This window comes from Chinchilla lanigera, unplaced genomic scaffold (genome assembly GCF_000276665.1).
Source record: "Chinchilla lanigera isolate Chin_1 unplaced genomic scaffold, ChiLan1.0 scaffold00044, whole genome shotgun sequence".
Lineage (NCBI taxonomy): Eukaryota > Metazoa > Chordata > Mammalia > Rodentia > Chinchillidae > Chinchilla > Chinchilla lanigera.
Window position 1 is genome coordinate 699,429 of NW_004955445.1, and position 14,145 is coordinate 713,573.

Here is a 14,145-nt window from a genome sequence, read left to right on the forward strand (position 1 = left end):
CCATGGCCCGAGCCGAAGGCGCCGCCGGCCCCGGAGCGCGCGCGGCCTCTGCGCTTGGCGCGGCCGCTCAAGAAGGAGAAGAAGGCGCAGCCCAGGAACACTCGGAAGCAGCAGGTCGCCCCGAACACGAAGCCGCAGCCGCGGCCCTCCTCCGTGCGCTTCTGCAGCAGGAAGTTGAGCACCCACGAGGGGCTGCGCACCGAGAAGACCAGGAAGACCACGAGGGGCAGGTGGGCGCTCAGCGCGCCAGCCTTGGCCGGCCCGGGCCGCCACACGACGCCCCCGACGCGTGGCGCTGCGTAGTACGCGTCGTCCTCGTCTCCCGAGTCCGTGTCCCACGCGGCCCAGGCCCTACTCGTGCCCCCGGTGGCGGCGCCCTCGGCGCCCCCGGCGGCGCCCTCCTCGGCGCCCTCGTCTTCGGCGGCGGCGGCGGCGCCGGCCGCGGGGCCTCGGGCCTCCTCCCGGGCTTGTGGCACCTTCTTCATCTTCTTCCTCAGCATCTTCTCCAACTTCTTCATCTCCTTCTCCCTCTTCTTCTCTTCTTTTCTCCTCTGCTCCAGCAGTTTCTTCTCGATCTTCCTGCGCTCCTTTTCGGTGGGGAACTTTTCGGGGGGCACCTCCCGCGCCGCGCTCTTCGGGGGCTTCGCGCTCTTTGCGGTCTTCTCGGGGTCCCCGCGCTTCCTCGGGGCGAGGGGCTCTTCCTGCCCGGCCAGCGCCGCAGCCGCCGCGGCAGCTTCGGCAGCCACCTCGGCAGCCGCCGCGGCTGTCTTCCTCTCGCTCTCCGCGGCCACTCGGGCTTTGAGCTTCATAGCCATCTTCAGCATGGTGGCCCGGCCACCGCGGGAAGCCCGGCTCCTCGCGCCGGGCCCGGGCGCCCTGCTTGCCCCCGGCCTCGGGCTGTCCTGCCCCGGTGCGCCCCGTGTCGGGCTGGTGATGGGGGTCAGCTGCGGTCCCCGCTGCGCTGCTCCGGGGCGCAGAGCACGGCTGCCCGGACCTGGGGCTCCTGGGCTGGCTGCCTAAGAGTTAGCGTCAAAAGAATAAGCAAATGAATAAAAGGTGAAAACAAACCAAAAAGCACCCAACAACAGCGAGAAATCAAAAAGCACCGAGAAATGTCAAACAACTCAAAAAAGAAAAGTGCAAAGGCGCGATGACACGAGTTTGCTGTTACCCTCAGGCGCTCCTTGGTTAGGTCTTGGGCACGCACGCCAATGGAGAAGAGAAGAGAGAAAAGAGAGAATTGGGGGTTGCCCGGCAGGCGCGGGGCAGAGCAGCAGCGCCGGGGCGCCCCTGCCCTGTCCCAGCCTCGGTGGCTCTTGCCCGCGCCGGGCGACTCGCACTTCCGCGGGTGGCCCCTGCGCTCCCCGACTTACATGTGAGTGAGGTGCACTCACACGCAAGGCAGTGCCTGCCTGCCTGCCAGCCGCCCGCCGCCGCCCCGAGCCGCGCCGGGACAGGGGTTCGCTCCAGCCGCGGTGCCGCAGCCCAGAGCCGGAGAGCGGGCAGCGCCGCCCGAGGCCAGCCACCCGACGCAGCCCGCTCCGCGGTGCCGACGCGACTGAGTGTCCCCGCCGGGGAGCAGCGCTTTCTAACCGGCCTGATGACGCCCCAGCCTCTTCAGAGGACCGACCCATAGCAGTGGCCCCTATAAACCGAAGGGGAAGCACGAAAAATCGGCCCACCGAGGACGCACCCAAACGGGCCGCGTCGCAGCCCCGGGGTGCGCGCCGGTGCCGGGGCAGCGCGGGTGTGGGCAGGGGGCGCGGGGGGCAGCGTGGAGGCGAGTGCGGGCTCGCCCAAGACGGTGGGCGCCCGACCCCGCCTCCCAGACCTGCCTCCCAATTTTCGGTGAGTGGTGTAGCCCTGGGCGGCGTGCAAAGTGTGCGACGGCGGCGCTTACCCCTGCTGTGCGCCTCCTTACCTCCAGCTTCCCGGTTAGCGCACGCGGGGACCGTCACCCACCCCGCCCTCCCAGTGGCGCGTGCCCGCGGAGGTGGGTGTCCGCAGAGCCTAACTAATCGCGACGCCTGGACGGGGTTTCTGATCATCCGGTGAGAAGCCCCCGCGTGAGGGCAAAACTAGCATTTCTAGAAGAAGCAGGCGGGCGACACAGAACCGAGGAGTGGTGGCCAGGGCGTGGAGTCGGTGCATGGGTTGGCCTCCCAGGTGGGAGAGGCGGTGGCCCAGCCTGGGCGCCAGGAGGGGCTCTGGAAGAGAGGAAAAGTAGTTTATTGAACTTGAAGTTGTTTAGAGATTGTTTCAAAACTATCCCGCCGCCTCTCTGGTCTCCCACTAGGACATGGCAGAGAGCACTGGTCAGGGCAAGGACACTAAGTTTTCGACCAGCTTGCCCTAGCTCACTTTTCCTGGGACCTTGCTTGGGTCACCTGTTGCTCTACAGGCATGTGCATGGGTATCTCTGATTCATTCATTCATTCATTCAACAACTCTTTGGTCCAGCCCACTTGTGCCCAGGTGGCCTGGGGTGCCAGATGGCCAGGTGAAGACATGGAGCCTGCTTTGAATAGGACACAGGCCTATAGTATGTGTCAGCAAACCCAGATCTGCAAAGTCATCACAAACTTTTCCAAGTTTTAACTTTCTTTGACTTTTCCACAGATTTAAGAGAATCTGAGATTTGCGGGGGTGGGGAGGGTAGTCTGCCTATAAACGCAAACATACCAAACATTCCCCGAGGTGTGCGGGGAAATTGTTTGATACTTCCAGAGGCTCACAGTTTTGAGTAGCTCTGAAAACAGAAAAGACACCACTAACCACTCAACAGGACTACCGAGCCCCTCCTTTCTCTCAAGTTTGCTCAACTCAAAGTAAGAAAAAGTGTGACAGATGTTCCAGGTTATTTTTCTTCACCCCTTCAGTTACACCTCTAACCCTCATTCTACAACGCCCCCCCCCTTTTTATGAGTCCGAAAGGACAACAGAGAGCAATTCAAAGTCACCAAAGTATTCTTGGAATTAAGAACAGGAAGCCAAGCCTAGGAGTCAGACCCTCACCTGCAGACCTGCCCTGCCCGGCTGGAAATGCGGGTCTCTAACTTTCTCAAACTGCTGCGAAGTTTCTGCTCTGCTTAGGACCTCTCTTCCATACAAGAATGTACCTACTTTTGAAAAAAAGAGCAAAGGCGCTACTGTTCTAGACTGATGCTTTCCCCCTAAAGAGAAGTGGATACAAATGTTTAACTGATGCCCCAAAAGTGCTGGTATGAAAACATTCATGGCAGGGAGGCCTTCTCGTCAATGACTGGAGAGATCATGACTCACTGCTGTTCACCAACTCAGTTAGTGCCTACTTAAAGACAAGGCTGAGGTTTTACATATTTATATATTAAATAAAAGCTCTGTAGTTGAATTTGAGTCATTATCAATTGTCATGTTTAAAAATTGATAACAGACTTACAAGAGGGAGGAACTGCCCAGAAATTTTTGTTATGCTCCATTTATTTGAAAGTATCTTCCTGCTTCTAATGTGGCAAAGCACAAATACACTGTATTTAAAAGGTACAAAGTAAATAGTAACCAATACAACTTCGATACTTATGCCAGTAGCTACACAGTTATACAATGACTATAGTGAAGAGTCGCCTTATTTGGAAGTCCCTGAGTTGGGTTACTGCCTTCCCTTTTTAGATAAATATCACACCTGAACTTTAAAAGGAGTGAAACTGTCCCATACACTGACACATGTTCTAGGCAAGGCACAATTGGGACCATTGTCCTGGAAGTGCGTAACGTAAGGTCAGCTTATATTTCTTTCAGCTCCTAACCTGGCACGCTGTCCTTGCAAAACAAAATTTATTAAGTGTAGGTTTTGCTTATATTTTATTATGATTAACCATGGATGGACAAATAGAGCATTTACTTTGTAAATAAATGGCAGCAGGTGGAATCAAGAGTTTACAGGTAAGCAGATGACACCAAGAGCTCTGAAACACAGGCTGGCTTGTGGTGTGTTCAGTTTTCTTGTTTTCACTGGACACAAAGTGAAAGAAGAGCTTTTACTTAATTGTTCTGGTGAGCTGACAGCATCGACAGTTTTTGGCCTCCCATTTGACCTACCTGGGCCCCAAAGTTATAATCTTTTTTTTTTTTTTTAAATCTTTCCCATTTAGAGCTTAACATGTGTGACCATGTCATATGAATTAGTAATTTAATAGGTTATTGCTATTTTTAAGTACCTAGTTTATGCCATGACAGTAGAATAATCCATAGTATCATTCTTACAGGATCCACACCAGAGACTTTTCTGGTGGAGGGGCCCCTCATTTGGCTCAGAAGAGATGGAAGTTATGGAAACTTCAGGCTACAGGAAGAGGCAGAGGGCCAAAATGTCCTGGACGTGAAATACTCAGGGAGGGCCCTGGTCGCTCCCTGGCTCAGGTGACTTGCATGCTCCAGCCAGCAAGTGGAGATAATAACATGTCCCTAATCTGAAAACACTGGGTCACCTAGTGATACAACTTAGTCAAACAGATGGTGTCACAGATCTCACAGAGAGATGGCCTAGCAACATTTCTCTCCAATATTCTATTTTGTGCAACAGTGGATGAATTCACAAGTTGGGGTTTAAATTTTGTGGCCTTGTAAATTTCGTATTTATGGATGGAGTGTGTGTTCCTTGGCTCCTTCGCATCTTCCTTTTGGAGTAAGAATGCCTTGTCTGCTTTTAGAAGCAACAGAATTGCTACATTTTAGAATCTTGAAAATATTATATTTAATGATGTAATTCAGTTTTTGGACACACGTGTTCTCCTTGGCCTTTCATTAGTTGGGGTCACTGTAAGCCATTTTCCAAGAGCTCGGAGAAAATATAATTATAATATTATTTTAATAGCCTAGGAAACAATAAATAGGTTTCCACTGAAACAGAAACTTTAGCTGTGAGGTTTTAATAATAGTATTTAGTGCTTCCACACTGCTTTCTGTCTTCAAAGCACAATCTGCACTTTAATTAACTAGAACAACTGACTGAAACTGTTACTGCAAATAAATGTTACTTGAAACCTATGCTGCATAGAAGAGATGAAAGCAGGTATTGTATAAAACATTTTCTCCTCCTAGTTAGCCCCTGTAAGAAGGTTCTCTTACTTAAGACCATAAAAATTCTTTAAAATCTAATAGAGTGATCATCTAGAGCATTTTTTTCTTGTCCTCTTCACCAGTTAGTAATTTCAGCCACAAATTAACCCTGAACTTACATTCAAAAGTAAAGGTGATGTTAAACTTCATTTCAGGGCTGGGGATATAGCTCAGTGGCAAAAGCGCCTGCCTGGCAAGCGCAAGGTCATGAGTTCGATCCCTGGTACCGCAAAAGAAAAAAAAAAAAAACCCTTCATTTCAGAAGACCTAAGTCAACCACCAACGAATCAAGTACATGGCCAAGTAAAATTTCCCTATTTACTATTCATCAATTAATTTAAAAATGTGTCTTTCATTTAGAATATGCCCTCCCTCTAGTGCAAACTGAATGTGGAGATGCACTGCCCAGTGTATTTGGACCTAATTGCTAAAGCCAGGGGCTTTGCATTGCTCTTGATACATCTACTTAAAACCGTCCCACACAACTTGAGGTGGACCGGGACATTTTGCAGCTTTCAGAGATTGCTTCTGACTCTTATGGGCAGGCACCACCTACGAGAAATAATTTGTGGTCTTCACAGTTGCCAAATTCCCAAGGCCCTTGGTGCCTCTCTCACCATCTCCCTGTAAGCCCCAGAGTAGGCGGAAGGTGACTTTAAACAAAAGCACCATTGACGCTACGTGTGGAAAAGCGAACGAGGAGACCGTGTGGATTACTGCTGTCCTCTTACAGCCTCAGCTAAAAGACACGATGTGCACGTTGCCTTTGGTTGAAGATTCTACAGAGACAAACAACTTGGATAAGAAGTAGGAGAGAAACAGACCCAAGAGCAAACCAAAAGGGAGGCCCTTTTGCAGAACACGGCGTCAGCACAAATGATTAACTCTAAAACTAAAGGTAAAGTCCACGACCAACACTGAGTCAGCCCCTTTCTCTTATGGACACATCCATAACAACAGCCCCCTGGCCCCACTTAATGGATATCTTAATTGAGCAAAAGAATATTAAAGAGCTCCACACTCCACAGCAGGAAAATTAATCTTCCTAAACTAAAATATCCTCCACTTCCCCTGGGAAGAAAATTTCATGAGGACTAAGGTAATGGGAAAACCTGTTGCTTAGAACTTTTAAGTTGGCCTTGAAGATGGAAACTCATCCAGAATGGGGGATAATGCGGGGAGACTGATTAAAAATAGGCCTGAACCCGCTGACCTTTGTTTTCATCTACAAGATTCCTTAATTCGATGGCACTTTGATCTTACTAAACAAAACATCCATCGGTGCAACTGGAGATGTGATGCTGAAATTGTAAAGACATTTTCTTAGGTAAAAGAAACTTTTTCATGGCTCTTCTTTCAAAGATTTTTTTTTTTTAAACATGATAGTCAATTCTTCATAATTAGCCCTAAATGTAGAGTTAGAAAGTGAAAAATCTGATGAGGCAGCAAATTTGAGAGCTAACTGTTCCTTTGTAGATATACAAAAGCGAAAAATGACTGCATAGAAGTTTTACATGTTTAGTTCTTCCTTTCAAAGAACTTTACGATCAGCAACTAGCCTCCCTTTGAGTCACCTGAGATGCTGACGGGGCCACAGTGCTATTTGCCTTCCCTCCTGGCTGAAACCGCCCTCGCTAGGTCCGCTCCATCTGCTGCTGGTAAAGCAAGTTAAGCAATTAATGTGACAGCATTAGCCCCACGTTTAGTTCACCTGGGAATGCAGGTACCTTTCCCTCTTTTCGTCTTTGCTCACACACGTTCAGGTTCAGATTGACAAATGTGGGATTATAACTCAGTACCACCTATTTCCCTGGGTTTTTATTTGGAGGGGGAACACTCCACTGGGGCACAAACTGCACAGCTCTCAAGGAGAAGGCCCTTGTCCCCTGCAGGTGGCCCAGTGCAAGCCCCAGCCTGCCTCTGCCGCGCTGCCGGTCAGCTTCCATTTGGTCACCATTCGGTGTCTGCTGGGAAGCCCAGCACCCTTGCCTTCACTACCTCGCTCGGCAGTTTGCTGAGGGCTTGGCGTGCTCACAGCACCCTTGCTGGTCCACGCGGAGCCCGCTCAACAGCAGCACCCAACGGGCCTGCGGCTTTCTGAGGTCTCTGCCGACCTCTGGAAGTTACGAGAAAATTATGTAGCCAAAGCATCAAGCATTTGCAACCAGTCTGGGGATAGGATGAAAAGATGTTTTTATGAGCTGCAGACCTCAGCTCTACCCACAGCCACGTCCCGAGGTCTCTGCTCTCTGCCCAGTACTGGGAAAGCTGCCTCAACCCACTTTCCTGAACATTCCTGTCTCTCCCTCGCTTTAGTCTCTACGAACTTCTCAGATTACCGCTCCTTTCGTGCTAATTACACCAAAAAAATTGAAAGAATGTCGCTGACTTTACAAAGAACACAAAGCAGATTTGCTTTAAAAACTAAATATAGCCAGTTTCTTTCAGAAGGCAGGGGACTCTGTCTTCAAACAATTTGTAGGATGGGGATTAATCGCAGATGGCCCATTCATTTATTAAGATCCAGGTGACAGAGGGGCCCTGCTCTTGAGAGGACATGCAAAAAAAAAAAACGTGTGTTGCTTTTGGGAACCATTTAGATAAAGTGAAAAGTTCTGATTGATGATGAACTTTCTCTCAGCACTTAGTTGTAAGTGAAGATTTGCCAAGGATGATGGGCTAATTTAAAATACCGCGGCAAGAGGAAAGAAACGGGAGCCACCAACCGTAGAAAGCAGTGCTTGTCTGGAGAAAGGAGAACTTGTACTATGCAGGTGAAAATATAAATAAAAAGAAAATCTAACTGCTTATTTTGGAAGGCTGCGGCTGCTCGAGAGCAGGACGATGTTGTTTTTTCTAGCCCCTGTGTGTAAGAAATAGCCTTTTAAGAGACAGAATTCAAAAGGGTATATTAGCCCCATTAGCCAAGCAAATTATGGATTCCCCTCTCCCCAAAAAACCCCCTAAGGGTTAATAGGTGAACAGTAGCAGCTTGGAATGATTTATTTTTTCTAAGGAACATGAAATACTGAATTGCTCATGCTGAAATAATGCTACAGCTGTGATCCATGGGGCTGAATTTGGGCACTGGCTGAAGTGACAGGTGTACTCATTGTATGCCCAGCTTGGCTGAAATCATGATGCCCAACTCAAATTTTTCCCCAATTAACTGGTGGTGACTCTGGAGTCAGCCAGGAAAGATCCTTTGGCCATGTGTGCTCAACCTTCAACAAAAATGTCAGCCTTGGGAGAGAATGGAACTGTGGCTCCCTTATCAAAGAACAAGTAAATCAAGATGGCCTGCAATGTTCAGGAAAGCAGGACAAAGAGAAGATCTAATCAGGACCAAACCCTCCTAGGTTCTAAAGCAAACATGTCTGTCCTACAGTTGAGCTCTTAGAGGATTTCAGCCATCACAGCAAGCCTAGGATTCTAGGAAATGTGTCACAAAAATTGATATTATTAAAGGAAGTTGCACAAAGATAGACATGTAGCATCTAAGGTACAGTGTACTAATTATACCTATTTTTATCCCAGGGTTACAGTGACCGAAGGCTAAGAAGTAAAGACTCTGGAAAACTAGCCCTTCACCTATAGAAGACATGAATGCCTTGTTGGAAGTAGGAATGGGGTAAAGCTTACTCTGGCTTCTTTGGTTTAACCCAAGGTGAGAAATCAGCAGTCATCTAGGCAGGCAGTGGATTTTCTGAGAACTTGGAAACAGGGTAGATTGGCAGATGGTTGTAGACTAAACCTTGGGAGTTCTGGTGTGATATCAGCATGCTTCTACAAAGGCAACTCAGAAATGTCAAAGACCAGCCTGAGTGAACTGCCCTGGTTAGGAGAGGGAAGCAAGAAGGCTAAGCAAGAGCTGGCTAAGTCAAGATGGCCCTACACAAAGCTCTGTTTGGTCCATTTCACTGACAGCAAAGGTCCTGGATCCTAACCCGTCACAATGGTGCCAGCTGGCTGAACCATACAAAGGAAGTCAATATAAAACTTAGGCAGGGCCAAGAGACATCTGATTTCATAGTTAAATGGATTTTCCATTCACTCACAACCATTGAAGGTACCCCAAAGTCTAAAAAGCTACATGTCCCAAATTGATGTTAATTAACCCACACTACTGAGAAGTGCCCAGAACGGGGTAATTCAAAGTCATCCTCAGCTTGAGAAGTGAAGTTCTTAAGTAGTATTTTTGTGTGTATGTATCATTACTTCAGATTCACCGTTTCATGAGCTCCCATGAGTTAACTGAAAGAACATGAAAATCCAAATGTTGACTAGTGTGCCTCCCCTAAAAAACAATATTTTAATTGTAAGTATAAAATGCCTTTATATTTCATTTATTTTGTTTTCCTCAAGTTGACAAAGTTATGTACCTACTAGATTTACTGGGGACCAGAGAAGCAAAAAAAAAAAAAGGGGGAAACTTTCAAAACAAGAAAGAAAATGAAAAAAGACAGTTGCTAAATAATAGACCTCTATAGCAAGCATTTAGTTTCTCAAATGGATGGCAAAGAAAGAGATTTTGAGAGAAGAAAAAGGATGCTTAAGTTTTTGAAATGTGTAAAGCAAAATAGCAGATCTGCAAAGGAAGAGGGGGAAAAGCCACTGGCAACCTGAAAACCCCAGGGAAACAAACAAAAAGAATCACTGTAGTTTATAGTAATTGAATCCTTGCTAGTATCTGATGATTCTGTGAAGTGCCAGCTGTCACTCTTTTCCTTTCAGAAACATGACATTCATTTGTCTAGCAAAGACCCATTATTATAGTTCTGAGGTCTGCTTAATGGGGCTACTAATAAATCTAAGTCATCAATTCTTGACCTTCTTCTCCCGCTCTAAAATTCTCAGTGGTAAAGGGGTAAAAACACATTTTCAAGGTTCTGTGACGGTAACATAGAAATAAAAGATCAAGGCTAGGCTCCAGTGGTCTGATCACACCTGGGCTCTATCCTGCTTATACCCCAAGTGAAAACAAGTAAGACAGACCAAGAACAGCATCTGGGGGAGATACCAATATTTTTCTTTGGCCTGAGCCATTCGCAAATAGAAATCAAGTGCCGAGACAGAAGCACAAAGGGAGAGATGTACCAGGGAGCCATTACCTTCCACCTCTCTGCAGCCCCTTCCTTCCCACCTCCTTGGCTTTCTACTTTACTGAGAGATCAAGAGGGAAAAAAAGGCCAGTCAAGGGGGATCTAAATTGTCTATGCAGATGTGAAGGAAGGATAGAATTGATTATCCAGTCTCAGTCTTGGCGACTTTGAGATAAGGATAGGGTGGGGGTCAGCTTTTTCAAGAAACAAAACCATGGGTATTTTTCTCTTTCTATGAAAGCAACACTTATGCTTCTTTTTTCACTAGCTGGATTGAGCTGGCTGTGACCTAAGACAAAATGAGGGTGGGTGGCTTCAGCTTTCTCTAAATTCTAAGATGGCTGCAGGCACTAGACAAATCTTGACTCTGATAATGTTGCTGAGAGTTTAGCTCTAAAGATTCTCTCCCCACTGCTTGCCTCCTATGCCTTCCCGGAGGGACCAGCCTGCTCCTTCATCCCCATCGCCCCCCTGCAGCAGACTTTACATGGCTACTGCAGAGAAGGCGGAAGACTCGTGCACAGGCTGGTTTGGAGGTCTGCTTTCTCTGATTCCCATAGCACTGAGAGACTGCATTGGGGCGACGGCAGGGCAGCTGCATGGATGAGCTGATCTGTTCAAATATTCAGGCAAATTAGTTATTTGAACACAAAACATCCAGATGCTTTTTCCCCACTGAACTTTCTCCAAATTGATTGGAGCTTTGGTGCCAAGAAGACAAAAAACTCAACTCAGAAAGGTCACCAGAATAGGAAAGGTGTGGATGATGAAAAGCTACAGGACTAGTATGAAGCACTACATATTTCTAGCAATGAAAATCTGAGTTTCTAAATTGTGCTAAATGGCTCAAAATTTATCAGAGCAAAGCTACAGATGAAAGGATGGATCTTTTTAAAGATTATATTGTCCCTGTTTATTTGGCTTTGCTGCTACCAGAAAGTGGCTGGGAACACTCTCTTCAGGGCTCTATAAAATGTAAATGGTCTAAATTAAGAAGCCATCTAATCTCAACCAATATTAATTCTGATATGAAAAATGAGACCAATTCTTCAGATGCGATTACGATCTTTACAGCCTAACATTAACAGATGACCTCGCTTTGTTTCTCAAACACCTGCATATTTTCCTTTTCCAAAATGCCTATTTATTTTTAAGAGGGAGCAAATATCCTAATACTTTACTTCTTCTAACATTGAAAGTATACCTCCTCCTGATGTGGGCTTCCCGTCCCTCAGGCTGGGTGCACCCCTATATGTGATTTATCTGGATATGTTTCCCTCCAAACTATAGTCATTCTAAAATAAAATCTCTAAGCAGCGTCAGGATGGCAAGAGAGGATGCTATCCTAGGGTCTCTCTCTTTTTAGACTGAAATGCTGACTCCTAATATTGCCTTGCAAATGGGAAAAAAGAAAAAATAAACAGGTTCTAACATATTTTTTTTAAGTCTTTCCCCATAAACAGATCCAGTAAAAGCAGACAGCTCCTCCATCTCTACGGTAGGCGAAGTCACTGAGACAGGGCAGGGAACAGGTCCCCCCTCGGACTTGGCATAGATGGGGAGACCACGCTGCCCTGGGTTAGGGAGCCCCCGGTGCACCCCCGCCTCACTATTTCAAGACCACTTCTCCTCCGGTAAGATTCTGCAGCTGCTTCACTCTGCTTGTTAATCTTCTTACTAAGTGTAGAAAATAAAGTGGTTTTACTCCTAAATGTCCATAATTCACCTACCACAAAGCCCCAAGTCCCTGCTGTTTCATTATCAGTTGCCCGCTAATAATAATCAAAATTAGAAGTGTCTCCAGCAGGGTGACAATTGAGTGAGGAGAAGAAGGAACCCCGGAAAAACCACAGATCGCCCGGGGCAGTTGCTGCCTAGTGTGCCTGCTTGGGGAGGGGGGTGTGAAGCTGCCAATCAGAGTTTAATTCAAGGCCAGGGGCTCTCCAGGCGCCCACCGCACTTCTAACATGGACACCGAGCCCGCAGCACCGCTTGTACAAAGGCAGCGAGCGTGCGGGCTCGAGCCATCTCTCCGGCTCTGTGCGATTCTGCGCTGGAGGCTCGCAAAGCAGCGGCACTTCACGTTGCCTGTCAGGAAAAAGCCCCCGAGCTGAGAGCTGAAGAGGGAGGGGAGAGCATGGGCCAAGTCATCCCCCTTCTGTAGCTGTTTTCCTTCTGTTCCCTTTATCCCCCTAGGGTCCTCATAGCTAACCTGGATGCACTTGGGTACTCCTTTCCTTAGATTCCCGTTTCCAGAAGCGAAGGCTTTTTTCAGCTCTGAGAGAGGGGCTACGATTTGTTTCTTCCTGGACACTATCAGCTCAGCATCCCTGGGCTCCCTTTCAGGGTTAGAGGAGCCCAGTGGGTGCTTAAATCAGAGATTTGGGCAGGATTATTACAAGAGCAGAGATGGAAAGGAGAGGGGGCTTTACTTTTGCTTGAGCCGAATGTGGCCTCTCGGCATCTGGCTCTGCAGCTCTTTCCCCAGCCCTGAAACATGGCTTCTGCCTGCCGAAGTATTCGTCCCAGGCCTCTGGCTCTGTCCCTATCTCCAGTCCCCATGCCCCGGAATGTCCACGGGGACTCACATCTGACCTAGCACCTGATGCTGAAGAAAAACATGATCTTCCAACAATGGGGGTGTGTGGCCACTTGAGAGCCCTCCAGCCGGTGGAGCGGCTTGACCTCCCCACGGGGTAAAATCACATCTTGCCCCACAGAGGGAAAGGAAGAAGCCTGCATCTAGCAGGGTGTGCATCTTTGCCTGCAGGCTTTTGCTTTCACAATTCCCTCTGGCTGAACGTAGCAAGGTGGCCTGAAGACCTGGCTGGCTGTGCACACTGCAGAGGGGCTGGGCTCCCCCTCCAAGTGCATCCATCACTCACAGTGACAGCTGCCTTGCACTCTGCACCCCAGCAGCCCACATCCCTTTCAGAGGCCCCCTCCCTTCCCCCACCACAAGCCTCCTCTGTAAAAACCAAAAAAAAAACACCTTGTTCTTTCATCATAATTAAAGAGCTGTCAGGGAAATGGCATCGCTGATTTTTTGCTGCTGTTGAAATGACCCTCCTCTCCATCCCGCTTCTCATTTGCTAAAGTGGTCCTTTCTCTACCTAAAATCTGGCCCTTTGGTGATGGAAATTTTAGCTAGAAACAGAGCGTTCTAAGCAGAGTCCTAAGCTTGGGAGGGTGGGGAGAGAAATCGATGCTTTGAGCCGGCCTCTGTCTGCAGCAAGGTGCCGGCAAGGCTGGTCTCATCGGCGGTGGGAACAGTGGCGGCAGCTACCTCTGGGCTTTAGGTCCACGCAGGGCCACCCAGTTGTAAATCCTTGTCAGGGGACACAATTTAGCAAAACTTAGAGGCTGATTCTCCCTGTTGTCTTAGCTAAGGGACAGGAGGAAGCTATTTACAAGGAAGTGGAGAGGTCTGATCAGGGGAAGATAAAATCCAAATGCCTTTCATGCTCCGAGGGAAAACTGCGTGTTGAGTATCATCGCCAGCCTGCATGCTTGTGTCTTTGAAATAAAGCTATAATGTACACATGGAATTAATCGCCCTCACCCTGCGGACTGTCGCTGAGCCACACAAAGGGTACTTTCTGTATCATGGATGCTGCAGCATTCAGGGGTCTTTCTGGAATCTCATCTCATTTTGTGACAGTGTTGTTCTCATCCTGTTAGCCATCCCAGAACTTTTTGAAAGGCACTTTTCAGGAGGATGACAGTCAAAAAACAAAACCAAACAGAACAGAACCCACAGACCTGAGTGATACTGAGCGCTGCCTTTAGGAACCATGACATACGTTCAAATATATATTACAGGGAATTCATAATATTCATTCTAGCCTTCAACTCCTTACATGTGAGGGAAACTAAAGTGTCAGGAGCTTTCAAAATTAGCTTAATTTCCTGTTCCTAAAGATCATGCATCTAGAAAAGGCCCTCT

General features: G+C 48.0%; 3 protein-coding genes and 1 long non-coding RNA gene across 8 annotated transcripts in view; 1 reads left to right on the top strand and 3 right to left on the bottom strand.

Moving 5' to 3' along the window:
- LOC106149412 (myristoylated alanine-rich C-kinase substrate-like) lies at window positions 1-1,165 on the bottom strand (the record flags this gene model as incomplete). Its single annotated transcript, XM_013518249.1, is given in 1 exon segment — window positions 1-1,165. A coding segment is annotated over 1 exon segment (824 nt), but the record flags the coding sequence as incomplete, so codon positions are not given.
- The window catches only part of LOC102020964 (guanine nucleotide-binding protein G(s) subunit alpha), a 54,406-nt gene that overhangs the window by 19,038 nt on the left and 21,223 nt on the right, over window positions 1-14,145 (bottom strand). The window lies entirely within an intron of this gene.
- The window catches only part of LOC106146267 (neuroendocrine secretory protein 55-like), a 59,592-nt gene that overhangs the window by 9,509 nt on the left and 35,938 nt on the right, over window positions 1-14,145 (bottom strand). The gene's annotated exons all lie outside the window — the stretch shown is intronic.
- Window positions 1,964-13,741, top strand: LOC102024170. Of its 3 annotated transcripts, XR_001235572.1 has the most exons (4): window positions 1,964-2,051; window positions 4,245-4,398; window positions 8,635-9,415; window positions 10,638-13,741. It is a non-coding gene; the product is annotated as an uncharacterized LOC102024170 (long non-coding RNA). The 3 variants fall into 3 exon arrangements; XR_001235573.1 differs by having other exon boundaries at window positions 4,245-6,424; window positions 8,635-13,741; XR_262289.2 differs by having other exon boundaries at window positions 8,635-13,741.